A 26,967-nucleotide genomic window follows, 5' to 3' on the forward strand; every position below is an offset into this window, starting at 1 on the left:
CATGTTAGGGAAGTTACTAAAGTATATTTTTACCATTTTGAGAAATATAGTCAAACTTTATTGTTATTGTAAATGATTATTGTAATGCACTTTTTTTCTGGTATCCTAAAACATGTGGTATCCTGTTTGCAGCTTGTTCAGAATACCGCCGCTAGAATTCTGACTAAAACCAGGAAAAGTGAACATATTACCTCTGTTTTGGCCTCTATACACTGGCTCCCTGTGCAGTATAGAATTGATTTTAAGATTTTGTTAACTTACAAGGCCCTGAATGGATTAGCACCTAGTTATTTGCAGGAGTTACTGGTCCTGTATCTTCCAAACCTCACTCTGAGATCACAGGATGCGGGGCTGCTGGTTATTCCCAGGGTCAACAAAAGCAACACGGGAGGTAGGGCTTTTTTTTGTAGAGCTCCTAAATTATGGAATGCTCTGCCTTCGTTTGTCAGGGAAGCTGGGACCGTTACAGTTTTCATGTCAAGACTAAAAACGCACTTTTATAAAATGGCTTTCTTATCTTAATGGGTTTTAATGTAACTTTAAAATGGCTGCTTTTCTATTATGTGTATACTGTTATTTAAATATGTTATTTAAATGGTCTGACTGTGGCAGTTGTATGTGTGCCATGCTATACAAATGTATTGTGGTTTTCTTTTTTGTTCTGCTATGCACTGTACAGTGCCTTGCGATATTTTTGTATAAAAAGCACTATTAAATGCAATAAATAAATAATTAAAAAAAAAATGATTTTTAGGAATCACATGATCAGGTACGGTGGGAATTGTGGGGGTTATAGGAAGTGAAGTGGTGTAGTATAGTGATGATGGCGGTGTGTGGATTGCAAACAGATTTGTGGATTATGTGTCTGTGTGGCACTCGAAAATCAGAATCGGAAGAGCAAAACGGAGCCTATTTCCAGGCAGAGCGGGACAGCGTGAGCAGATCACGGATACTAATAGTGAAAAGTTAGTTTGAATGTTCCTCAAATCAAATCTGAATGTGTGTATTTAAGATTATGGCAATGCTGGATTCTACTACAGCGAACCTGCAGTGAAAGTTGGTCTGTGAGACGAAGATTTGATATTGCCGTTTTCATTGATGTCTGTCTGTTCTACATACTTTTCAGTCGGGAAAACATGTGGACTTAAGGTCAAGTATTTTATATACTTGGCTTTGGTTACAATACTTGAAAAACAAATACTGTTAAGCACGTTGTTATTCATGCCTGTTTAACAAGGAAAAATGGACAGTAAGAAAAGACAACAAGGAAACCGTGTGAGAACTTTCCTTTCATTAAAAGACTGTACATCTAATATTGGTCAGCAGGTGGCACCAAAACCCTGAGAAGGGAAAAGCACTGGACAATGAAAGTTCCTGGCAGTACTATACTTACCTTAACTGGGCAGTAGTGAAACTTACCAGGGAATCTTGTGAAAGAGAAGTTAACCCTGGGAATGAGAACTACTAACTAAATATACTGATGCACAATGAAAACACAACCGTCTAAGTGTTACATGAATAACTCATTGGGCACATACATAATGCTATTTACATTTTAAATAGTGAGCAGATTTAGGTTTGTTTAGGTTTGTTGATTGTCTGAGTAGTATTGTTCCTTGGAATAACAAAATACTGAGCTTAAGTCATGTGATTTCATAAAAATGCTAGGTGCTCAGTGTTTGGTATTTGAGTTGAGTTAAAATTGCCAAAATGAATTGATTTAAGAATCTGTATAAATAGCCATTTGAAAATACATGTTGTAAATTAACGTAAGAACAGCAAAAGATACGACCATGCCCCGCTTGAGTAATGAAGATCTCCTGGTTGCTATCGGCATGATTAAAGGCGGCCTGTCTGTGAGAGAAGTTGCCCAGAGAATGAGATATTCTGCTTCAACAATCAGCAGACTAGTCCAGAGAAACCAGGAAACTAGCTCTGTGAGGGACAGGCCACGTCCTGGAAGGCATAGTGTCACCACACTGGCCCAGGACCGTCACATCCGACAGATCCATCTGCGTAATTGTTTTCAGACTGCAGTGACTACAGCACGAGAAATTCCAGGAAGAAATAACCCGCGTATCAGCAGAATGACTGTAGCTCGCCGTCTGCATGAAAATGTTTTGCATGCTCGGAGGCCGTTCAGGGGTAACATGTTGACAGCTGAGAGATGAAATCGGCTTCGTCTGTGGGCCAGAGAACATCCGAGGTGGCGGCATAGACGTGTATGGAGATGTCATGGTGAGCGTTATGCTGACTTGCATTGTTCAAGCCAACCGGTGGGGCGGTAGAAGTGTGTGGGGAGGAATCTCCTTTAACACAGGATCTTGGTTCTTGTTAAAACCCTCAACTTGATTAGTACCATATTTACCACTTTCCCAAACTGTAAAGTGAGAGGAACAGCCTTCATATGCTTCAGCAGCATATAGTAGGGGAGGGTGTGAAGTGATTACCCTTTTACAAGATTACCATGGTACATTTGCACTGTAGTTTTGCAGTTTTCCAATGGTTATACTATGCATTTACTATAGTTTACCATACCACTGTATTCTTTACCATGCTTATATATGCTTTACCATGCTTTCACTATGCCTAGTTACACTTTTACTATGGGACACTTATATAAGGGTAAATATGCATGTTGCAGCTGCACACGTCCTTGAGCCAGGGACATCCAACTAGCCAGCGAAACAACATGCAGAAATAAGACGACTTATTACAATAGGGAGGTGTTTTTTTTTGTTTTTTTTTTAATAGTTATACAAAGTAAAACTTAGAACAAATGTTATGTGGGGGACAAAAAACAAATCCAAAAAAGAACTGGGATACAATCATAACACAGATTATACAGCTTCATAAAATGTTTTTTACTATATATATATATATATATATATATATATCAAATACTAATATCTTTAAAAATGAACACTTGGTCTTTATAAAAACAATTAAACCATAAACAAGCCTGCTTGAACACACTAACACTGTAGAGATGATAAAAAAAGACATTCAGAAACCCAGTGCAGAATTGAGCAGGACTGTTATTCATCCAGAACTAAGTGACTCTCAAAGAATCAGAAACAAAACCAAAAATAACGTTTCAGAGCAGCACAGAAATCTTTTTCAAAGACATCAGTTGGACTGTTGTAAATGGGAGAACATGGTTTCTTCCCCAATTCGCTTCCTGTGTCACAGGTATTAGGACCCACTCCTGGCACCACATTGCTCCCTGTGTACGGAATGTGAATGAGAGACTCAGACAGGGTCCTAATACCTGTAACACAGGAAGTGAACAGGCAGGATGTAGGCTCACCTGAGTCAAAGTGAAAATAAAGCCCATGCTCCCCAGTGATGTGCTGTTATTTTATTGAGGTTAGAAAGGAAAGCCTTGGTTATTACCCTGTACCATGCTGTAGAATACTGTTGCTACCTTTTGTGAACCCTTGTTGCAAATTTATTTTCAACACAATCGCAATGTATCCAGTGTATATCAACAGACTGAGGCTTCTTTGCCCACCACTTTATATTATATATATTACGGTTTGAATATTGGCAAATTCTACGATTTACCGGTACACTATAAAGTTGGTGTTGCTTCCTGGAACCTAATAACTTCCTGTGCTGCAGGTCAGATTAACTTCCATGACCTACAGCAGAGGAAGTGTAGGTACCAGAAAGCTGCAGTTAAAACTGTATTTAAAAAAGGAATACATACATGTATTAAAGTGTTTAATCCCTGCACTATCATTGAAACAAATACATTGAAAAAGTTATATTTCTCCTCTTCTGATTCTTTATGAGATTCACATTTTAATTCAACCACCACAGAGATTCTGAATCTCCTTAGCAACATTAAAACGTTATATATATATAATCAAGCACATCAAGAGAAATCAAAAAATCAAAAAAAAGCTAAAAAGTTAAGCAACACCACGAGAATACCTTTAAACAATGAAAACCTGTTCCATGAATTCAAAACAAACGAAATAAGATGTTAAAAACCCTTCTTCGCAGAGCACGCAGTGTTAGACCATTAATTGAAATCTGCATCACCCAGGGGTCTAGCTAATGCATGCTTCCATTCTTCTTATTTATATGAATGTAAAGAAAACAATGATCGAATCATCAGTAATCCGGTGGTCTTTTAGTTGCCTATTTATACATGTATTTGATCAGCAGATGCCAATTGTATTCTAAGATATTTATACACAGTTCAAAAAACCCCTCCAGTGTAACCCTTTGCGATGTATCTATAGGCAGGTTAGTTTTCTATCAGACTGCAGTGTAGAGGAGAAGTGCAATGGAAAGTGCTTTATAGTGCAAGCCCTTGACTGCACTGGAAAAGAGAGTTGCTTCAAACCACATCTCAACTGTAAACTCAAACTTGCACTGAAAATAGAATCAGTGGGCTGAGAAGAGCTAGACTTCTGTTATTTCATTAACATAGAGCAAGGAAACCCATTCAACAGTCCCAGACTTGGAAGCATCTCTCATTGAAAACGCCTAACTTCACAGTTGTTATTCTCCAATTAGTTATTGATCACAAATATATCAATATGTGTAACCCAGCTTCACCATCATTATACAACCTGCCGAGCTGTGAGGGCAGTATCTGCCTGCCAGACAGCTTTGATGAACCCAATCTGATAACAGGGTCACACCCCTGCTGCATTTCTGTATTGGTGTCAACATCAATGTCCGGTAAAGCTGTGTTGCCATGGAAACGTCAAGGCATCACTTATTTTCTTCCTTGCTTTCCTCGTCTTCTTTCTGGTAGAGAAAATGAACCAAGAATGTTTTGGATGTTTTTTGTTCTTTTGGGGGGTGAATAAAAAGATTGTCAATCGGTGCCCAGAACAGAGGTCTAGCTATCAGAATATCCACTCCCACCTCCGTACCCCTTGCAGTGTGCACAGAACTGCGCTCCTACCTGGGGCTTGATTACCAACGCTGCAGGTCCTTCAAGCCTATCGAAGCACAGATAGCCACTCATTCATTACACAGCAACAGCAAAAATCCCACGAGTAAATATACCACCCACAACTATAAAACACTCAGTAGTGATACATTTAGATTTAATTTAACAAACGCACTGCTTTATACTGTAGTAGTGGCTCTTACTAATCCACAACTTTACTATCCTCTACAGGAGTGATTAACTGGAGTTGCATCACCTGGTTACCTTGGGAATGATTACACTTGGCCAGTACTCGCTTTGGCTTGTGTTTACTAAAGCTGGCCCTGTGTACCAGGCAGCTACTTGATTATTCCTTATGCATGGAGGGAAGTGGGCGGGGCTTGATCATCAACAGTGTTTTAATCTGGGCAGCAAGCAATAATGCATTGGAGAAAGCACACTTTCTGTAGATTTTTCAAATATTTTTAATTGGACAAGTCTGTTTGCCAATATTATCAAATTGAATTTCTTGCCCAAATGAATTTGCTTTTAATTATGTATCAGTTATGTCTCTTCAGGCTAGAAGATGAGTAGTAAAATGTGCCTTCAATACTGACTGATCTCTTTACTGTCTATGGAAGTCTTGTCTAATGGACTGGTTTTTTGTAGTTTTACCTTCGTGCTGAGTCGATGCACTCGATTGGCTAGCGCTAAGTCCAACACGCTCATGTCCAGCTGGTAGTGGTCTACAGTGGATTCATGTGGCATCTGGAAACACAGAATACAGTTTAGCAGACTGAGGTAGTGATCCCTGCTGAGACTGAAGTAGCGACCCCTACCCCTACATAGATCACTCAGCTTAAACACACGATAAGGACAACAGGTTACTGAGCTGACACATCTAAAAGGATCCTAATGCTTCAGCATCAAGAACATGGCTAACCCATTCAATGCCTCACCTCTTTATAAAATACTGAATTGCCAGTTACAGAATACCCAGTGTCACACCAAAGATCTGGCTGTACAAACACTTGCTGGTGATCACAAATGACATTATTTCCAAATGTAATACAAACAAACTGAAATAAACCACCATACAATGTTTACCTAATGATTGCTAGAGAATATGTTAATTACTTGTGACACCAGGCGCATGAATAATATAATTAATTAATGGATGAACTTTCTGTATAAAACATTACATTTAAAAAAACAATCCAATATTTTAGTCACAAAGAATAACCTGTGACATTCACACTGAAAAACTAAAATAAATGGACAATGAATCAATACTCTGTCATTAAGGATCGTCTCATTGTCAGGTTGATTCCACTGATTCCCATCATTACACATACCTAGGCTTGCTGCTTCTTTTTTTTCAGGGATTCACAAAATCCTGTAATAAATCACTTGGGTTCAAAAAACATAATGAAATGTTTTTATTTTGCAGCTGACCAAATGCAGAGATAACCAAATTAAGGACAGTTACAGCACATGAAACGGGTGCCAGTCATTTCTGACGCGTTCCTATTGCTGGCTTTGCATTTCTCCGCCCCACTCAGAGCCAGCATGTGGCACAACTGGTCAGAAACGGATTATGAGATGAAAGTAGCAGATCTGCAGACCTGTTTATAATGTACAGGTTTCGAGGTGTTCCAATCAAGAACTCCAGTTACATACTGGACAGGGTTTTTTTGTGAGCCCCTGAAAAATAAACGTTGACAAGGAGCAAGCCGTGTTGGTGAGTGACTCGTTACTGTAATCTGTTATGGTTCCTTTTTCAGACAGGTAATGAAATGTGGGAGCAGATTACATTTTGCAAGAAAAAATATTGTAGTTGCTTTTCGTTGCATTTTCAAATACTGCAGCTAATGCATAACGTGGAAGTCAGAAAGCGCTTCGTAGTGCAAGTCAAACCTCTCATGCACATGAACGCACTTTTCATATCATCTGGCTAGAAAATGGCATCAATAGCTAGATTTTCAAAGAATATTTCGAGCTGCAGCCTGACCAAAGCGAAAAAAAAACATCTCTGTAAAATTATAACTGTGCCTGAGAAGTAACTATTTGTAACTGTAACTAGTTGCATTTTTTCAAAGAAATAAATTACTGTAACTAGTTACAATTTTGTTCAGGTAACATGTAACTGTAATGGATCCGTTTTTAAAAGTAATTTCCTCAAAACCTGGAGCAAGCCTACACACTGAAGTCCCATTGCAAAGCGTCAGTGCTGTGGCTGGCACTATGGCTGGGGGCTCACCAGCACTGGCGGCGCTCTGAACAGGTAGCTGAAGGGGTAGTACAGCAGGTTGAGGCAGGAGGATGCATACAGATCAGCGTAGCGCATCAGCTGGCTGGAGAAGAGAGTCTGCCGTGAGCCACAGCGAAGCAGGCTGCCCATCTTCCCGTAGCACATGTCCATCTCATGGGTCACACTCTGCACAGACAGACACACACAATGACAGAGAGCATGACTGAGAGATCCAGGGCTACATTCTCTAAATAAACTCCTCAGACTTCATTTTGGGTCTTGAAAGTAAATTATTTCTAAAAATGTCATGACATTAACAAAGTAATTTATACTTTGAGGGCAGCAGTGTGGAGTAGTGGTTAGGGCTCTGGACTCTTGACCGGAGGGTCGTGGGTTCAATCCCAGGTGGGAGGCACTGCTGCTGTACCCTTGAGCAAGGTACTTTACTAGAGCAAGGTGCTCTAGTAAAAACCCAACTGTATAAATGGTTAATTGTATGTAAAAATAATGTGATATCTTGTAACAATTGTAAGTCGCCCTGGATAAGGGTGTCTGCTAATAAATAAATAAATAATAATAATAATAATAATAATAATAATATTATTGCTGGAGATATGGATCTCCAGGGGGATACTAAGAAAGAAAGAATTCTGAAGTCTTACTTTGATCCGAGTCCGGATGGCACTGATATCAGGGCACTCTGTGCTGCCACTGTCCAGGTGTCTAAACAACACAGTGAGAGGGTCAGCAACACACAACCACACCTGCACACCTGCACACACAAACACACACAACCACACCTGCACACCTGCACACAGACACACACACACACACACAACCACGCCTGCACACAGACACACACACACACACACAACCACACCTGCACACCTGCACACAAACACACACACACACACAACCACACCTGCACACCTGCACACAGACACACACAACCACGCCTGCACACAGACACACACACACACACACAACCACACCTGCACACAGACACACACAAACACACACAACCACGCCTGCACACAGACACACACACACACACACACACACAACCACACCTGCACACAGACACACACAAACACACACAACCACACCTGCACACAGACACACACAAACACACACAACCACGCCTGCACCCAGATACATGCCTGCACCTGGACACACACACGGATGCATGCCTGCAGCCAGTCAGACACACACACACACACAAACAAACACACCTGCACTCAGACACTCACACACACAAACACACACAAACATTCCTGCACCCAGACACCACACACAGACAGATACACGCCTGCACCCCGACACACACACACAGAGACACGCCTGCACCCAGACAGATACATCCCTGCACCTGGACACACACACACACACACAGACACACCTGCACCCAGACACACACACAGACAGATAGACGCCTGCACCCCGACACACACACACACAGGAGACGCCTGCACCCAGACACACACAGACATATACATGCCTGCTCCTGGACCCACACAACCACGCCTGCACCCAGACACACACACACACACACAGATACACACCTGCATCCGGACACACACACACACACACACACAGATACATGCCTGCATACACATACACAGAGATACATACCTGCACCCAGACACACACAAACAGACACACAGACAGATATATGCCTACATTCCGACACACGCACACACACACACACACATGCCTGCACCCAGATACACATACAAATATAAAGGTATCAGAAGGGTAGGCTACACCGTTAGGACACTGCACTGAACCCATTTCAAACTTACTTGTAAAGCTCTGCTAGAAATATATCCAGGCTCTTCAATTCATCAAACAGATCTGAAAGAAAAGGCAAATCATTAGTAAAATGAGGGGTCCATTGCTGTTCTTGTTAATCCATAATACTGTTTCTCAGCTACATTTGCCTCTAAACTTTTAATGAACATATCTGTATCTTAAATGATGCTCCCAAATATAAGAATCTTCTTTAACTTCAGCCCAGACTTATTTGGCCATCAGGACACATTCCGCCATTGACCCACAGGGGGAGCTATTGTATAACAGTTGTGAGCAGCAGTCCCACAACCACACTGAATACTATTGGTCTCGATTGGTTGTTCCCGAGGGTTGAGCTGGTGTCAGTTTAAAGGAGTGTGTGTTGAAAGTTGGATTCAGGACCTCTGGAGGGACTATATAGTAGACAAGCCTCTGTAATCCCAAAGGTTGCTGGTTTTCATCCTCCTGTCTTATACAAGTTTTTTTTTTCATATATATTATTAACATGGCAAATGCTTTTTTGCTCTGTTATTTATTTCAGACGTCATTCATGCATTGGTTTTCTCTGCATCTTTTTCATATAGTTTGAATATTCAAATATTTGTCCCAGCACTACAAAAAGTAATTTAATGACAAGTAATTTGTTACTTTTTAGTTTCATAAATCTTACCTGTAATGGAATTCTTTTGACTATCTAGGTCTCAAATGTGCAGCTTCGAAAGAAACACGATATCACAAACATTCAGTTAAAAACACCTCGTACTACACTAGAGTTTTGAGTTCTCAGTTTGCTAGCTTTCCCTTCAAGGAAATCTGTTACACTTGCACTTCCTGGGTCATTTCACCTGAGCAGTATCTGTGGGTCAAGCATTATACTAGCTGAAAAGCATGTCGGTCGTTAGGAGAAGCAGCTGGTTAGTTACGGAGAGGAAGGAGCTGTTGAAGGGGTGGGACGGTTTCACTCTCCAGGTGAAATTACCATGTATTTCTTTCAAAACTATTAATTTGAGACCTATATAGTGAATGGGCATGTATGGTGTGGAACATGTGTGGAATTATTTTGTCAGCTCCATCTCTAACAACCCTGCTGTACTCACAGCTCCTCTCTGTCCAGTCCCCTGCTGTACTCACAGTCCTCTCTGTCCAGACCCCTGCTGTACTCACAGCTCCTCTCTGTCCAGTCCCCTGCTGTACTCACAGTCCTCTCTGTCCAGACCCCTGCTGTACCCACAGTCCTCTCTGTCCAGACCCCTGCTGTACTCACAGTCCTCTCTGTCCAGACCCCTGCTGTACCCACAGTCCTCTCTGTCCAGACCCCTGCTGTACTCACAGTCCTCTCTGTCCAGACCCCTGCTGTACTCACAGTCCTCTCTGTCCAGACCCCTGCTGTACTCACAGTCCTCTCTGTCCAGACCCCTGCTGTACTCACAGCTCCTCTCTGTCCAGACCCCTGCTGTACTCACAGCTCCTCTCTGTCCAGACCCCTGCTGTACTCACAGCTCCTCTCTGTCCAGACCCCTGCTGTACTCACAGCTCTTCTCTGTCCAGACCTGCAGCTCCTTGGCCAGCTCCGGCACCACCAGGTATGTCTTCCAGCCCTGACGCTTCTTTGACTTCAGGATGTCTCCGAAAATGTGATCCCCCACGTACAGGATATCCTTGCCTTTCACCCGCAGCAGGTCGCAGATAATATCTGAGGAGCCTGCAGTGAGGAGGGAGGACAAGGAGGGGTGAATGGTATATAGTACCCTCCATCACTCCATCCACTCCACTCAGAAGATCATATCTGGTCAACTTAACTGTAAAACACTGATTTGCCTAGAGTTTAGAAAATGGTAGACCCAGTATTTTTCGTATTAGGGAGTATCTACCATGTTTATGGTTGAATAGCAGACTTTCTTGTGATTGTAGCTAACAAAATAATTCCAGATGTTATACCAGGTGGTGTACCTCTGTTAATTATATACATCTCAAATGTGCAGGAAACACATTTAATATATGATATATGGAACTACATTTGGTTAAAGAAATCTCTGTTTGCAAACCTTGCTTTCAGTTGGTGCAGTACTTGCTTGGTCATTGTCCCCACCCCTTCAATAGCTTCTTTCATGTCATTAAAAATCAGCTGCTTCCACTAATGACTGACATGCTTTGAGCCACTAACATACAGGAAGTGCAAGTGCAAACAGCCAACCCGAGAACAAGGCATAGAAATTGAGAGCTTCCTTTATCCTAAAGTAGTACCAGAGACTATGTTTTATAATGAAAATATTTGCTATTACATGTGTTTCTTTCAAATCTCTACATTTGAGATGCATTTAGCGAATGGAAGTGCTAAATGGATACTATTTAGGTACTGCAGTTCTCTTGTTAGCTGCAATAATTTTAATGAAAGCTGGCTTACCTCCTGAGTACACAGTGCCGTGCTGCAGGCCCCCAGTGTAGGTACCGATCCTCAGCTTCCCAGTGTCCTGCAGGAACAGACAGAACAATAGCCACTCCTTTCTTGCATTAACAGGACAGATCATTATGATTTCCGCTCTGTATGCATGCATACGCGGATATTAAAGAGTAGATTCAAATGACATTTTCATAGATTGTTGCTGTCCTGTTACTTATTTATATTGTTTCCAAAAGTGGGTCTTTTTCTATTTATTCCAATAGATTATTTTTTTATTATTATTCTCTGTGTCAAAGACCTGCGTTCCGAAGCAGCACTCCAGCTCTAGTTGTCAGACTGTCTTTCAAAACACATGTGTAACACAGACTAGGTCAGATGAACATGTATTGTGTAAAAGTACAGAGCGTGTTTTGTGATTGAGTCTGTCCTTCAGCTTCTTGTGAATCACCTATACATATAACTACAATAACAGTATGTTAGTGAAATACTGAAAATACAACACCAGCATGTCAGTAACATACTTCCCACGGCTATCAATTGAAAATCGATGATGAAAAAGTTAATGACATATGGCATATATGAACAGTGAATATATAATGTTACTGCGTTTCATGACAATTGGAAATGCTCTTCTCCAGACACTGGGATACTGTATGTATGCTAATGCATTGGGGGGGCTGTGTGCTCATATCCATGTCAGCCTAAGTATAATAATAAAATTACCAACAACAACAACAATAATAGTAATTCTCACCCTGTCCACCTGTCTTAGAACAGTCCCTTCCCCAAAAAAGAGTGGTTTCCTCGTATCCACGACAACCAAGTCAAAGTAAGAACGCCAGGGCTTCTCTGGAGTGCTGGGCTGTGGGAGGCAGGCCAGGTTATGTGAGCATATATAGAATGGCATTAGACTGCTTTGAACACTTTGTCTGCGAGTTACAGTTGTGCCCCTCACTCCCATTCTGAGACCCATTCTTCTGTGCCACTGCCTCAGATATAAAGCCGCTAAACACCCCATCACAAACTAATAAAAAGGATGTTTTTATAACAGAGACGGCCCATACTGTGAAACTGCAATTTTGTAACGCATTCCAGAACGCCCAGTGGCCTTTATAGCATTCTTACTACATGAAGTGCTTGTAGCTTTGAAATAATTACATAAATAAGACTTAATTACACACCACCTGTCATACACTTCCATTTGCTGTATAAGATACATTTCAGACTTCAGCTGGTAACTGCAACTGAGGGGTGTTGGGTTATTTGATATTAAATGGCATAACCCTCATGAAACTGTACTGCAGTAAATTTGCATGGTAATTTTGCAGTTTTCCCATGCTTTTCCAATGGTTATAATAAGCATTTACCATAGTTTACCATAATTTACCATAGTTTTTTTTAATTTGCTTTACAATGCTTACCTATGCTTTAACATGCTGTCACTATGCTTTATTACACTTTGATATGCTCTTATAGTAAACTTTTATAAAATAAATTGGCAAAATTGTATAATATGCAAATTATTTTAAGCTTACATAGACACTCAGAAAAAGGGAAAGTGAAAATGAAAACATTCAGGCAACATGCAACTCACCGTTGAGTCTTGAGAGAAGTCAAACAGGTATGTCATTATTGCCTAAAAAGACAAGACAAATTATCACTAATACTGCCACTGTAGCAGTTTACAGCATTTACTATAATCATTCACACCCCCAGTTAGCTTTACTTTTAACTCAAAAGTTTAAAGTTTATAGCTGTCAAACTCTAAGCTGTCTTCTCTCTAAGTACAGCTGGTACACCCACAAGAGTGTAACCCTTAACCTGTCCCCCTGCAACAGAGGTTGTAAGAGATACCACATTTCTTCAATGTGGAATTTCATGCCAATATATTTCTCTATACAATAAATACAAAGTGTGGAGCATTTGGATTGACAACCAGCGTGTCCAAAGCTCTTGATCTTTAAGTTCACAACACGCAGGACTCATACATCCCAAACTCTTCCTGATAAAACTCATACATCCCAAACTCTTCTTGATAAAACTCTTTTCTCCGAAGCAGGGCTATAGTCGAATAACATTCAAAAGGGGAGCCTCCCTACTGCTGACAGACAGCTAATCTGGGACGCTGTCATCAAGTCACCATGCAAACGGCAGAAATAAAAGGTGATGATGACTGCACAGCCACAGAAGGTTTACATTGGGGCAGCTGCATGGTGCAGGTAGGGGTGTGCAGACTCTCACACTTTCTGAATAATTCCCTTCAAGAAGTTTTAAGTTGTTCAATATTAATTAAATGGAATAAAACATGTTAATTACTCAACAACAAATAAAGCGTTCCCTCGGTTGCCCTTGTTTACACAATTACTGAGTACCAAATCTTATGTTCTTAATATTAATCTAACAGCGTGATTTAATATAGAACCTGCTGTGATCAAACTAACTAAAACCACTCCTGTTTTACTTGAGATTATCTGTCTTTCTTTTATCCTTTTGATAACAAATCCTTTTAATTTCTCTTTGCTTGTTTTCTGAAAAAGAAAAAGAAATGAGCCCACAGGAAGCCTACAGTTGATATGTTTAGAATACATTTCTGAGATAACAAACATTACTGTATATAGTATGGGACAAATAAGCTCAAGGCAAAGTGAAGCAGTGGGTTAATGCACTAGCTTCTCAGTTTGAATCAAGTTTAGGTCACAAGCGAAATGAATTTGCTGGTTAATGTTCAGTAGACAGTAGTTCACTTCCACTGTATAATTTGACTTCATTTGCAGCCTCTGCTTGGGGAAGCATGCACTTTATAGAAAGCACAGATGTGGTTAAAGCAATCTATGGTCTTTTAGGCCTTAAAATGTAACTGGTCTAGCTGCAATCACCTGACTCAGGAACAATTCATTGACATACAGTATATTTGAGAACAGAAAAGTTGTACTGTACATTGATAAAGGCACTAGTGAAAACATTTGTATACTTGGCTTAGTTTCTTATCATTTACTTCAAATGTCATTCTCATTTCTTTTTTTTACATTTCCCCTTAATATTCTAAGATGTTTGCTGTCATTTTAAGTGTTTCTGATGAATCCTCATGTGGCAGAGCAGGGCTCTTGTAAATATTGGCAGGGATGGGGTTAAATTCTCCTCCCTGCCCAGGTTTATTGTGTCAGATGGGAGTATTTAACAATCAATTAGCACCCAGCCACCTGACATAAAAGGAGGCCTCAGCTCCTCAGTAGGGAGAGGTAGCTGAGGAAGCAAGTGTGGTTTTCTTTGTGTGCTGGGGTTTTTTTTTTTGGTTAATTTTGCAATCCAGTGAAGGCAAAGCTCAACCTGGAAGCCTTATTTCTGTAAGTTTTTACTTTGTTTATTGTTTGTGTTTAAGAACCTTTTTGTTTGGCCCTCGTGCCTGTTTATTTTGTGTTTTCTATTTAATAAAAGTCTTTTGTTTGAACTGCAGTCTGTCTTTGGGCCTCATCCCTTGCGTCTCCCTGTCACACCTCAGTACAGCCTTTCTCATTCCATTCAAACGTGTGACAATGTGACCTTTCAACTCTGCCAGCCCCGCCTACATAAATATAAAAGTAAAGTGTGCAGGGCTTGCACAGCTGAAAAGCCACATTATCACATGACTTCTATGGAATGAGGAAGACTCTTCAGTGAAGGCACTTCGGATTCTCCAGACAAGCTCATAGAACCCAAAGCCGGGTAAAGGCAGAATTACAGAACAATACTGGAGCAACAGACCCACTCAGAATGATTGGAAACAGCACACAGTACAGGACATGTTAAAAAAGAATTCTAAATGAAGTTCTTTAGGGGCAGGGTTATCTTATACTCACATCAGTGTAGCAGTAGTCACTGTTCGTGGCCAGGAAGACACTGGCTACCTCTTTGATGCGGCTCAGCAGGAGGGGTAGCCGGGGCTGAAACACAGGGAGACTCAGGATGAATAGGAAGTCTGTAAAAGGCTGGCAGCGCATTAGGTCCAGCGGCTCTATCTTCATGGGATAAGGCACAGGATAGAAGAGCTCCTGACTGGTGGTCTGCCAATGAGAGCACAGCCTATCCTAGCATCTTCACCATCCTCATACTCCATTAACCAGCCTAGCATCTTCACCATCTTCGTACTCCATTAACTAGCCTAGCACCCTCACCATCCTCATGCTCCATTAACTAGCCTAGCATCCTCACCATCCTCATACTCCACTAACCAGCCTAGCATCCTCACCATCCTCATACTCCACTAACCAGCCTAGCATCCTCACCATCCTCATACTCCATTAACCAGCCAAGCATCCTCACCATCCTCATACTCCACTAACCAGCCTAGCATGCTCACCATCCTCATACTCCACTAACCAGCCTAGCATCCTCACCATCCTCATACTCCATTAACCAGCCAAGCATCCTCACCATCCTCATACTCCACTAACCAGCCTAGCATCTTCACCATCCTCATACTCCATTAACCAGCCTAGCATCTTCACCATCCTCATACTCCATTAACCAGCCTAGCATCCTCACCATCCTCATACTCCACTAACCAGCCTAGCATCCTCACCATCCTCATACTCCATTAACCAGCCAAGCATCCTCACCATCCTCATACTCCACTAACCAGCCAAGCATGATCACCATCCTCATACTCCACTAACCAGCCTAGCATCCTCACCATCCTCATACTCCACTAACCAGCCTAGCATCTTCACCATCCTCATACTCCATTAACCAGCCAAGCATCCTCACCATCCTCATACTCCATTAACCAGCCTAGCATCCTCACTATCCCCATACTCCACTAACCAGCCTAGCATGCTCACCATCCTCATACTCCATTAACCAGCCTAGCATCCTCACCATCCTCATACTCCACTAACCAGCCTAGCATCTTCACCATCCTTGTAATTTTTTCAATAGGCAGGCACATAAAAATCTTGGTAAATTATACAGTGGTTTCAAGACCCCAATTAGCACTAATCTTGTACGACCTTACCAAAGGTAACATCAGGTAATCCAGGATTAGTGCTAATGGGACTCTGTGAAACCTTAGGAAGATGACATAAATCTCAAAAGTGGGTTAGTACTAAATTGATATTTTCTTCTGTATAACTTTGTGAATTGTCATGTGTTTCCCGTGCTGCTAGTTTTGCAGTAATGTCATGGAGCTCTTGACCCAGGCCCTGCGAGTCCAGCTCAGATGGGGTTGATATACAGTTTGGAATGTCATCACTTACGTCTTTTATCACATACTTCTCCAGGTTTTCCAGTGTCTTTTCCTTCAGGATACCCTGGGATACAAGAGCAGAACATTACATTGAGCAACTCTACAGACTCTAAAGAATGCTTTAGACCAGCAGCAGTTTAGGGATATTTTTAATTATTATTATTATTATTATTTATTTCTTAGCAGACGCCCTTATCCAAGGCGACTTACAATTGTTACAAGATATCACATTATTTTTACATACAATTACATTATTTTTTACACATTATTTTTACATACAATTACCCATTTATACAGTTGGGTTTTTACTGGAGCAATCTAGGTAAAGTACCTTGCTCAAGGGTACAGCAGCAGTGTCCCCCACATGGGATTGAACCCACGACCCTCTAGTCAAGAGTCCAGTGCCCTAACCACTACTCCACACTGCTGCCCAGCAGTCATGCTGCCCAGCAGTGTGGAGTAGTAGTTTGATATTCTATTAAGTGAGGGTGGAAATGATGACCAAGGGTGTGCAACAGTAACTGCTGCCCCCTCCGGCAACTGTGGCAAATATGAGTAAATACAAACTCCCTGTGCAAAGTAACAGTTGAAGAAGGGGCAGCAATTACACATGCATACCCCTGGTGGTCATTTTCTATAGCCAATCCATTCCATTGCATGACTTTGTTCCAATCAGATCCTTCATTATTTAATTGCACTCTACAGTCCTATAAGCATTAGAAATGAGAGGTCCTGACCGTGTCATGCACGTAATCCATGGCATCTCGGACGTCCTGGAACATGCTGCAGAAAGACATGAAGAGATCCCCGTGTTTGTAGCCTTTCTGCCAGCTAGTGGGAAAGAATAAAGATCATTGTTACATATCTTCTGTGTATACAAGAGCAGAATTTTAAAAAATTACTGCTGCAGTAAAAATGAGCCATCGCCTTTGTTTTAAATCACTCAATATTAAATCAATACAGTATCTTAATATCATGAAAAAATAGATTCCCCAGGAAAGACAGACAGACAGATTCCTCCAGTATATTCCCCAATTCTGATACTCTCAATAATGTAAAGTAAATAAATCCAGCAAATCTTACTTAATATGTTTCAAGGCATTCCTTCAAGGCATATGGCCTGAAGAACATTTGGCCTATAAAAAGTTTCACATCTGTATTACTTTCTTCGCAGGCATGGCTTTGAGAACACTGTAAAGGTCTTACTTGATGTATCTGGTGCAGTTGGTGAAAAAGTTGACGAGGCAAGCATACAGGTAGGTTTCTAGGAAAGAAAATAAAACAACATGAGACTCTAGAAATGAGGGCAGCTCAATCAATAACGCTTCAGGCTCCCGGCTGCTGCCATACCAGATAAATGAGACACAATTTAGCACACAACCTCGGACCTCTGTGAAAGTAGGACACGCAGTGCGAGAGAGAATGGGTTTGAAACTAACGCAGTCTGGGGAGGCACTGTACACAGAAGCCTCCAGTTTACATTGCAATCAAAGTGTTCATGACATATGTTCTGAACACAGTGTGATCATTGGCCTTTTTGAAGCTGTAAAAGATAGGCCCTCTTTCAGCTCTAGAATTTGAATCTGTTTTACAATTTGGGCTTCCCCAGTGGCTAACCTAGTGAAAGCACTTCTACTGGGAGTGCAGGGTAAGCCATGCGAGCGTGATTTGAATCCTGGCTGCACCAAGTTGTATCTTGGCAGCATAGGGAGCTCTGCATTGGCTTTGGCCCTCCCCCACGGTCAGGGAATGGTTCACCTTGTCCTGCTTTATTAGGTCAGGTTCAAGTCATATAAGTACAGTAGTCAAGTACAGTAGACAGAACTTAACATTGAAAATGAATAGGACAAGATCATCTGCAGGTCCAGGTGTGAAGGGAAAGAGAGTTATCTAGTTTTAGATGAGGAATTATAGATTGATACAGTGGTGTGCACAAGGGGAACAACTAAAACTGCTCCTCAGAATTTGAATATACTGTATGGGTGTCTATATGCTCCACTACTGGCAACATTACCAAACATCCGGGTATAAACATGCTGTTTACAATCATTCTGAGAGGGTCTGGGTTTGTTATTACCATGTATCTATAAATCTAAATCCTAAATTACAGGACTGAACATACTTCCTCATTTCATTCAAATCATGTGACAATGTAACCTTTCAACTCTGTCAGTCCCATCTACTCTCTGGACCCTATTTTCATATGTGACTAAACTGACTAAAGTTATGTGTTTTTTTTAGGCCGGTGTAGTCAGAGCCGGTAAAGCCCTGATGTTCGTAAATGACTAAGGGGTAGATGTACTAAGACGGGCCAGTCACAGCACAAACATACCGCAGTTTGCATTTTCGTTATGACAATTCACAAAGTGCACATTTTGTCATATGTACTAAGAAAACATATGTTAATGAAGAGAGCCGCAATGTACTAATTTAAATATTATTTGCATCATCTTAGCGAGATCTGTAGCGAGAGTTGTGCAACATTTTTTCAAATAAAATAGCGGGACCTGTGGTTTGCTGCAGCAGACGGTGCACGAAGGATAACGTCCATACATGCAAGGGTGCAAGAATCAAAATAACATTGTTTTTGTTAAATGTAAACGTCATCTGAACAATGCATTCTGTTCCGTCTTCATTTTACCTGTTTTAATACTGTTATATAGATATAAAAAATGAAAGGCAGTTTAATCCCATCAGATTCTATAGTGGGGCTCCCACCTTCACCCCCAAAAAGCTTTTCATAATCATACAGTAGCCCCTCTCTAAACCGGACATGTTTGTCCAACATAAGGAGGTGTCGGGTTTAAAAACAATACAATAAAATCGCACACATACTTATTATTATTATTATTATTATTATTATTATTTATTTCTTAGCAGACGCCCTTATCCAGGGCGACTTACAATTTATTTTTTACATACAATTACCCATTTATACAGTTGGGTTTTTACTGGAGCAATCTAGGTAAAGTACCTTGCTCAAGGGTACAGCAGCAGTGTCCTCTACCAGGGATTGAACCCACGACCCTCCGGTCAAGAGTCCAGAGCCCTAACCACTACTCCACACTGCTGCCCTGCATACATTTACAGTTGGTTATCTTCATCTGTTAGACCCAAAAAACTAATACAGGGTCTGTAATCTAGCAAAAGGATATTCCTTTTATTATTCCTTTTATTATTAGAAGCAGTTGCAACTCAGAAAGTCTTAAAAGCCTAATAGACGTGTAAATGCTTCAGGAATCACACATAGGGGTATGTCAGCTAATTTAACTAGCCGTGAATAACTTCAAATAGACAGACGACTAAATCCCACGAAGCACCTAAACGTACACATTTGAAAATCACACACACACAAGTCACCCGTCTAAACGGCATTATGCATGCTTAAACCCCTTAGTCACGTATGAAGATAGGGCCCTCTCTGTCTATATATCTATGTAGAGCAGGTCACAGTGTGGCATGATGCTTATGGAATGAAGAAGGCTGTTCAGTCCTGGCACTTAGGGTTCTCCAGACAAGCTCAAAGCAGCTCAGCGCTGTGATTCACTTTGTGTGCGGATGTGTGTGCTGCTCTTACCTGCCAGGTTGAAGAGGGTGTTGAGAATGTAGAATCGGTCGGTGTTGTCTCTCTGGATGAACCTATTGGGGTAGTAGTCCTGAATCTCAGACCTGAGGGAGAAAAAACCTATTTAGAGGACTGTTTCAGTGTGCTCCTTCTTAATGGAATCACACTTGCTGATCTTTACCATCAACATCAGCGCTGTTTTGGAAAGAAAACTGAAATACATATTAGTAACATACATCTCCCACAGTTAGAGCTATCACCATATCACCGTGACAACCATCCACAATATGTTCATGTAAAATAATTTAAGTGTGACACATGTACAGACAGATAGAGAGGTTCCTCCATTTACCCCAAGATTCTGTCACTTTCTTGAGAGAATTTTATCACAATTAGATAAACGGTTCTCTGGCAATTTGTAAGGGCGACATACGCACATACATAATAACAGATAGACAGGACTTTCTTATATCCCCATATTCTTTTTTTTTCAATATCAGTCTTTATCTGCAATTTTAGGAGATAGTTCTGCACTCAAAGTTACTAAAGCACAGTTCAAATTACTACTCACATTATTTCGTATAGCTAACAAAAATATATTAACTTCCTGGAAGGACACTGAACCTCCAATATTAGCACTTTTGGAAAATTCAGTTTTAGAAATGATTAATTTGAAGGGTCCCCAAGTGCAGCAGCTTTGTGTGCATGGTGAGTCTTACAGCGCAGGTTCGCACCCTGGCTGTGGTCTTCACTGGGGACTCTTAAGGGAGTGTCGCATTGGCTCTGGCACTCCCGTGGGTTAGAGAGGCCAAACCATCAGGGACTGTTTATCCTCATCAAGCTACAGCAAACCCTGCTGGTCAGGCGCGGGATCAGAGGATGGCCACTGAACCTTGGGCATTCCTTTGCCATGTGCTGCGGTGAGAGGAAAAGTGATTGAGCATTCCAAATTGAGAGAAAATCAGAGGGAAAAATGTAATTGGGCACACTAATAATAATAATAACAATAATAATAATAATTTTAATTTGGAAAGAATATGATTATTCAGATAAATACTCAGAATGTACAGAAGTATGGAGTAGAGCTTCCTCTTATTTTAGGGATGTAGATTTTGATTAAAATATTATACATGATAACCAAGTATCAGTACAGATAATTATATATATATATATATATATATATATATATATATATATATATATATATATATATATATATATATATATATTCCTGTTCATCATAGTAAAAAAAGTCAGGTTTTGGGTAATGTTGAGTTAAATTGGGCCCTATTCACAAACTTCAAGGAATATTTCGTAAGTGTTTTTTAAAGTCTATTTTGACTATCTAAATAATGTTAGCAGATTTTATTAAACAGTTTTAGAAAAGGCTAGAAGTATATTTTCAAATTTTTCAAGAACTCTAAAAAAGATTCCTTAAAACAGTCCTTAAAGTATCTGTTTCCTCTCATGTATGACAGCACTAACAAAAGAACCAGCTTGCTTGTCTTCACTTTTACAGTAAAACCCATCTTAGCAAACATCTGAACTCAACAGTCAATTGCTCTAGCCAATAACCTTCTGAGAGAGCTTGAAAAAGAAGCCTTAATGATTTCAGCTAACAAAATACCATAAATCATACATGTTGTGCACTTCCATACGCTATACAGGGTTAGAAACGCCCGCTCGCCAGAGGAGAATTCAATCTGATGAGGACTGGGCGGGTACTTAAAACACATGCACACATATTCTCTCACATTCACAGTCTTGTGTCAAAACATGCAGGAAAGTCAATTTTCTAACAGGGTGTAACAGTGGTGAATAAGCATTCATAATGCTTACAAACCAGTCACTCAGAACTGAACCCTCCCTTCATCTCCTCTGCAATGCCAACCCCACTTAATGACGTTTACGTTTGAGTTCTCCCTCTGTGCGGGATGCATTTGAATTTACTGAAACACGTTGCAGCTTTGAAGTAAGTGTGAAGTCATTTTACAAAAATGTGGAGATTTATACCAGGTTGCGACCCCCACCACAAAACAAAACAAAAAAAAGACTGAAGATGTGATTAGAAAAAGGGGCCAGTTGTAATAATGAGATCAAAAAATAGGCCACGTTCTACTAAACAATTTAAAACTAATAAATAAACAATTACCATAACGAACGTTATCGTAATATGTTGCTTAAAACATAGTAACATAGTAACAATACAGTACTATAGTACAATTTTAATAGCAAACCTATATCTTACGCACCGGTATTTAAATTGTGTGGAAACCTCAGCGTTTCCAGAAATATATTTTCAGGGCAGTTTTCGTACCTCCCATTAAATCTGCATGATGGCACACGCGCTGTAGCGTCCAGAGATAAAGGGCCTCGTTTACGAAAGGGCACACAATCAGCATCCATGTTGATGATTTCTGTAATTACTATTACAATTTTATTCATTATCATCCGAAATAGTGGGCATATTATAGTGCACACTCATTTTATTGTGCCACACTATGGTAATCAGAATGAATACGTGATTTGTATGTTAATGTATGATAATGTATTTAAATGAGGCACCCTGCTCTGTATAATGAGATGAGCTTCATTCACACCATATTTACTAAAGGGTGATAATCGTAGTGTGCATCTTAAAGTGAGCGATAATTAGTTTGTTTGGAAACCAGGCTTTAATCACTGATAATAGGTGCATAGGCGGCAACTCCGTTAGTGCTCCGGGGCTCAAGCACCAATGAGGGAAAAATAACGTCCTGCATATTGCAAATAAATCACCTGTTCTGTCAAATTGTGAAGCATGCACAATACAATCAGAACTGTTATTGAAGCATTTAAAAAGTAAAACATTCACTGCCAGCTCTGACAAACCGGAAGGTGATCCTTCACATATTCAAATCCATTTATACAGTCTCCCAGCTTTCTTGAAAAGATCTGCGTTTCCCTCATAAGAACATAAGAAAGATAAGAAAGGTTATAAACGAGAGGAGGCCATTCGGCCCATCTTGCTCGTTTGGTTGTTAGTAGCTTATTGATCCCAGAATCAAGCAGCTTCTTGAAGGATCAGGGTGTCAGCTTCAACATTACTGGGGAGTTGGTTCCAGACCCTCACAATTCTCTGTGTAAAAAAGTGCCTCCTATTTTCTGTTCTGAATGCCCCTTTATATAACCTCCATTTGTGACCCCTGGTCCTTGTTTCTTTTTTCGGGTCGACATTGTTAATACCTTTTAGAATTTTGAATGCTTGATCGCCGCGTAGTCTTCTTTGTTCAAGACTGAATAGATTCAATTCTTTTAGCCTGTCTGCATATGACATGCCTTTTAAACAAGCTCTTCTCTGCACTCTTTCTAGAGCAGCAATATCCTTTTTTGTAGCGAGGTGACCAGAACTGAACACAATATTCTGGATGAGGTCTTACTAATGCATGGTAAAGTTTTAACATTACTTCCCCTGATTTAAATTCAACAGGTTCCCCACATTGCCTAGATGAAGACAAACGTACAGTCTTTAAATTGAGACTTTAGTGAAGACCCTGTGTGTACGTGACTACATTAATTATTGTAGGTAGTAATTCATAGTTATTTAAATCACTCACAGGCTGTAACCCCCAACTCCACAAACCAGCCAGCAGTTTTGTAAACAGCAACACATGTAATGAACAATAAAATAAACATTTTATTTGTGTCATCGGTGTCAATTCTAGGCGGAGCTTCGTGGTTGGCAAGGCAACACGGCTGAGAGAATTTTTTTCCTCTGTCATCCCGTTTGGTGCTGTCAGTACAGTACAGCAGTCGCTCAGTAACGAGGTGCACACAGTTGACTGGTCGATCTGTAGGAGTCTTTACAAAGGTTCCTTAGTAAAAAAAAAAAAAAAGTTTCCAAAAATAAATCTAAATTTATAAATGTTTATTTTTTAGGAAAATAAAATTTAAGCCTTCGGACTAGTACCACATTTTTGTTAGTTTCTAGCCCTGTTATGTATGTCTCAAATGTAGTTTCTTTCAAAACTGCACATTTGAGACCTATGTAGCAAATGGAAGTGCAAAAAAACGTAAGATTAATGGAATTCTTTTGCTAGTTACAATTACTTCTGATTCAGCTCTTGCAGTAGTTTTACCTACAATCACGACTGAGGGTTTGCATAGACAATTACAGTATATGGTCACCTCCAGCAAGGAAAGCGTTAACATGACCACTGGCTGTGACTAACCTTTCCAAACAGACAGGGCTCCTGACAGTAAGCAATTATCTTGAGTCAACAAACGCAGGATCAAGTTCCAGTTAGTTCTGCAGTCTCACCCTGGAAACTACTGAGCCCTGGCTTTCTGCATGTTTTCTGGGTAATTCTAATCTTTCCCAGTACGGCATAGAGAATGCAGTGCAGCCCCCAGACCTTCACACCCTCCCCCTGCCCTGCTCTGTGTGGTAGCCCCTTCGCAGCCAGCTGTTTCCACTGTCAGTCACGGCCACCGTAACAATAGTTTTAGAGTTGTGGTGATTACTGCGATAAAAATAAACGCTAGCTAATAACTGACAGAGGCGGATTGAGTTACAAAAAATAAGTCTTTCTGGATAGCAGGGGCTTGCTATCCGGGCAATGCTGGAGTCAGCTGGCTGTGGTGTGAAGTGATTCCTACAAGTGCACCTCGACCTTCATAACTAGAGCCATGTGGGATGTATAGAAGAAACAGAGCCATCTAAAAACACTGTGAAGAACAACTGGGAAACAAGGGTTAGCAGGAGAACATGTATGCAACTAGAATGATTTAAGAAAAAGGATAAATAAGACCAACTGACTGAAAGGCATCTACATGAAAGTTCAATAACTTATTTTATTTATTATACAATGGCAAGGATCTTCCTCCTGTTAATTTCAATGGGCTGCGATGTCGTAGCCGTGGCGATATCTCAGGACATCTCTTTAAATCTATTTTTGTTAGTTGTTTTTCATTTTAAATAACCTCATAGCCATTGTATAATCACAATATGAAACTCCAGGGTGTGTCATTGTGTGTCACAACGCACCCGAGGTGTGGCAATATCCCACAACACCCTGCCTAAGACTGTCATATTGATGTGATACAGACATCTGCCATTTCTCTGTATCAGATCTTTTGTATCGGTGGTTTGTATCACATAGTTTGTATCAGATGTTAATGACGTCACATTAACAATAGCTATACTGTTGAGCTATTCGTTTTTAACTATAGATTATAAACAAAATATATAGTGTGGTGTAAAATCAAGCTGGGTTTATTTTGTACAGCACCCTATGCAGTATTCTATATGTAACACATTTCATAAGTACATATGTAGTAGCATGAGCTGGATTCTGAGACCAAGTTCCATTACAATCCCATAAGCAGTGCTGAAGGTATAGGTAACAGTATGAAGGATGAACATCCCATGACCTACATAACTTTTACAGACTCAGTGCTACAGGGTGAATATTTTTCATTTTGGAATCTGCCTTGCACTCACTCAGATCCCGCGACAGAACAGATATATCGTACTCTTTCAACTTGCTGCTACAGAGAGGAAGAGCTTGATCTAAGGAAAGTCATTTCCACAATTGACATGTTTAATTTAGATATTTATGTTGTATCTGGGGATACAGATTACCAGTTTGGGATAATAATGTACACATGTATGAAACCGGTTCTTATGAAACATATATATTAACAACAGAGGTTCTCAAGATTTTTTAGTAAAAGGCAAATCACCTTTTGGGGGACCCTTTCAAAAATGTACTGGGGACCCCTTGGTCAAATGCTGTGGACCCCCATAGCTCTGCAGTTTCCCCCATGCTTTTCCCATGGTTATACTCTGCATTACCACAGGTTTGCCATGTTTTTAATTTGCTTTACCAAAAAACCTCTCTATGCTTTACAACACTTACCTATGATTTACCATGCTTTTATTACTGTTATTTATTTACATGGCAGACGCCTTTATCATGTTTTAAACATGACATGAATGGATTGTTTCTGTATGGACACACACTGGCACACAGGCACGTTCAGGCACACTGCAGCTCTCCTCCAAGCTGCAGCAGCCCCTCCCATTGATCTCCCAGCGGGCCGGCCAGCGCACATTCCAGTCAGCTGACCTCGTTGCTGAGGGGACAGCTGGACCAGCAGGGGATATGGAAGGAATGTTAGCCTGAAGTGTGGGGCTGAGGAGGAGGCGGGAGTCAAAGCGAGCGGGATGATAAACGTTTTAACAGACTGGGAATGTTTGTAACAATCAGAAAAGCCATGAGGAGAAGCCCTCCATCACTTATAAAGTACTGCAACATGCATCCGAGAGTAAGACTGGATGTGCACAGCATCTAATTGTATATAGAAAAGATTGTAAAGAAACACACACATAAATATGCATGGTTTATAGATTGCACATTGTGTATATGTTAAGTAATTAGATGCCAGGAAACAGCTTTTCATCTATAACATTTTCTATGAAATATCTGCTTTAAGAAAGAGTAAAGCTACATAATTGTTTGATTTATCTGGATTAAAGGGAATATTCTGGAAAACTATTTTTGTTCCATGGCTTTTAGGGTGATTGCTGTGTCTGCTCAGTTTTGTAGCGATAGACAGGCACTGTGCCAGTGACCGCTATGTGAACACCTGAAGAGCCTCTTGAAGCCAGACTTTCACCCGTGATGACCTGTTTAGCGGTTCACGGAATGGCCTCACTGTGCCACCTACTCCTCACCAGAGAGCAAGGTTTCCTAACTCTCTGTTTGCTTCACCAGATACTTTCTGGACTTTGTCACGTAGCTTAAGATAATCTAGTTTAGCGTTCGCAGGGAAGTGCATGGAATTATGGGTAAAGATAGAC

The 26,967-nt window shown here is 40.6% G+C and overlaps 1 protein-coding gene across 4 annotated transcripts in view; it reads right to left on the reverse strand.

Moving 5' to 3' along the window:
• Positions 1-2,727: 2,727 nt before the first annotated feature.
• The window catches only part of LOC131706727 (cytosolic purine 5'-nucleotidase-like), a 79,950-nt gene continuing 55,710 nt past the window's right edge, over positions 2,728-26,967 (reverse strand). For all 4 annotated transcript variants that reach the window (XM_059008368.1, XM_059008369.1, XM_059008367.1 and 1 more), the window contains 14 exons: positions 20,136-20,227; positions 17,765-17,822; positions 17,296-17,389; positions 16,569-16,622; positions 15,174-15,257; positions 12,932-12,973; positions 12,092-12,199; positions 11,341-11,407; positions 10,468-10,638; positions 8,948-8,999; positions 7,808-7,868; positions 7,155-7,331; positions 5,570-5,662; positions 2,728-4,767 (listed from right to left, as the gene is read on the reverse strand). In XM_059008368.1, the coding sequence (XP_058864351.1) occupies positions 4,732-4,767; positions 5,570-5,662; positions 7,155-7,331; positions 7,808-7,868; positions 8,948-8,999; positions 10,468-10,638; positions 11,341-11,407; positions 12,092-12,199; positions 12,932-12,973; positions 15,174-15,257; positions 16,569-16,622; positions 17,296-17,389; positions 17,765-17,822; positions 20,136-20,227 (1,189 nt within the window). In that variant the 3' untranslated portion in view covers positions 2,728-4,731. The remainder of the gene's footprint in view (positions 4,768-5,569; positions 5,663-7,154; positions 7,332-7,807; positions 7,869-8,947; positions 9,000-10,467; positions 10,639-11,340; positions 11,408-12,091; positions 12,200-12,931; positions 12,974-15,173; positions 15,258-16,568; positions 16,623-17,295; positions 17,390-17,764; positions 17,823-20,135; positions 20,228-26,967) is intronic.

Source organism: Acipenser ruthenus, chromosome 37, assembly GCF_902713425.1.
Source record: "Acipenser ruthenus chromosome 37, fAciRut3.2 maternal haplotype, whole genome shotgun sequence".
Classification (NCBI taxonomy): domain Eukaryota; kingdom Metazoa; phylum Chordata; class Actinopteri; order Acipenseriformes; family Acipenseridae; genus Acipenser; species Acipenser ruthenus.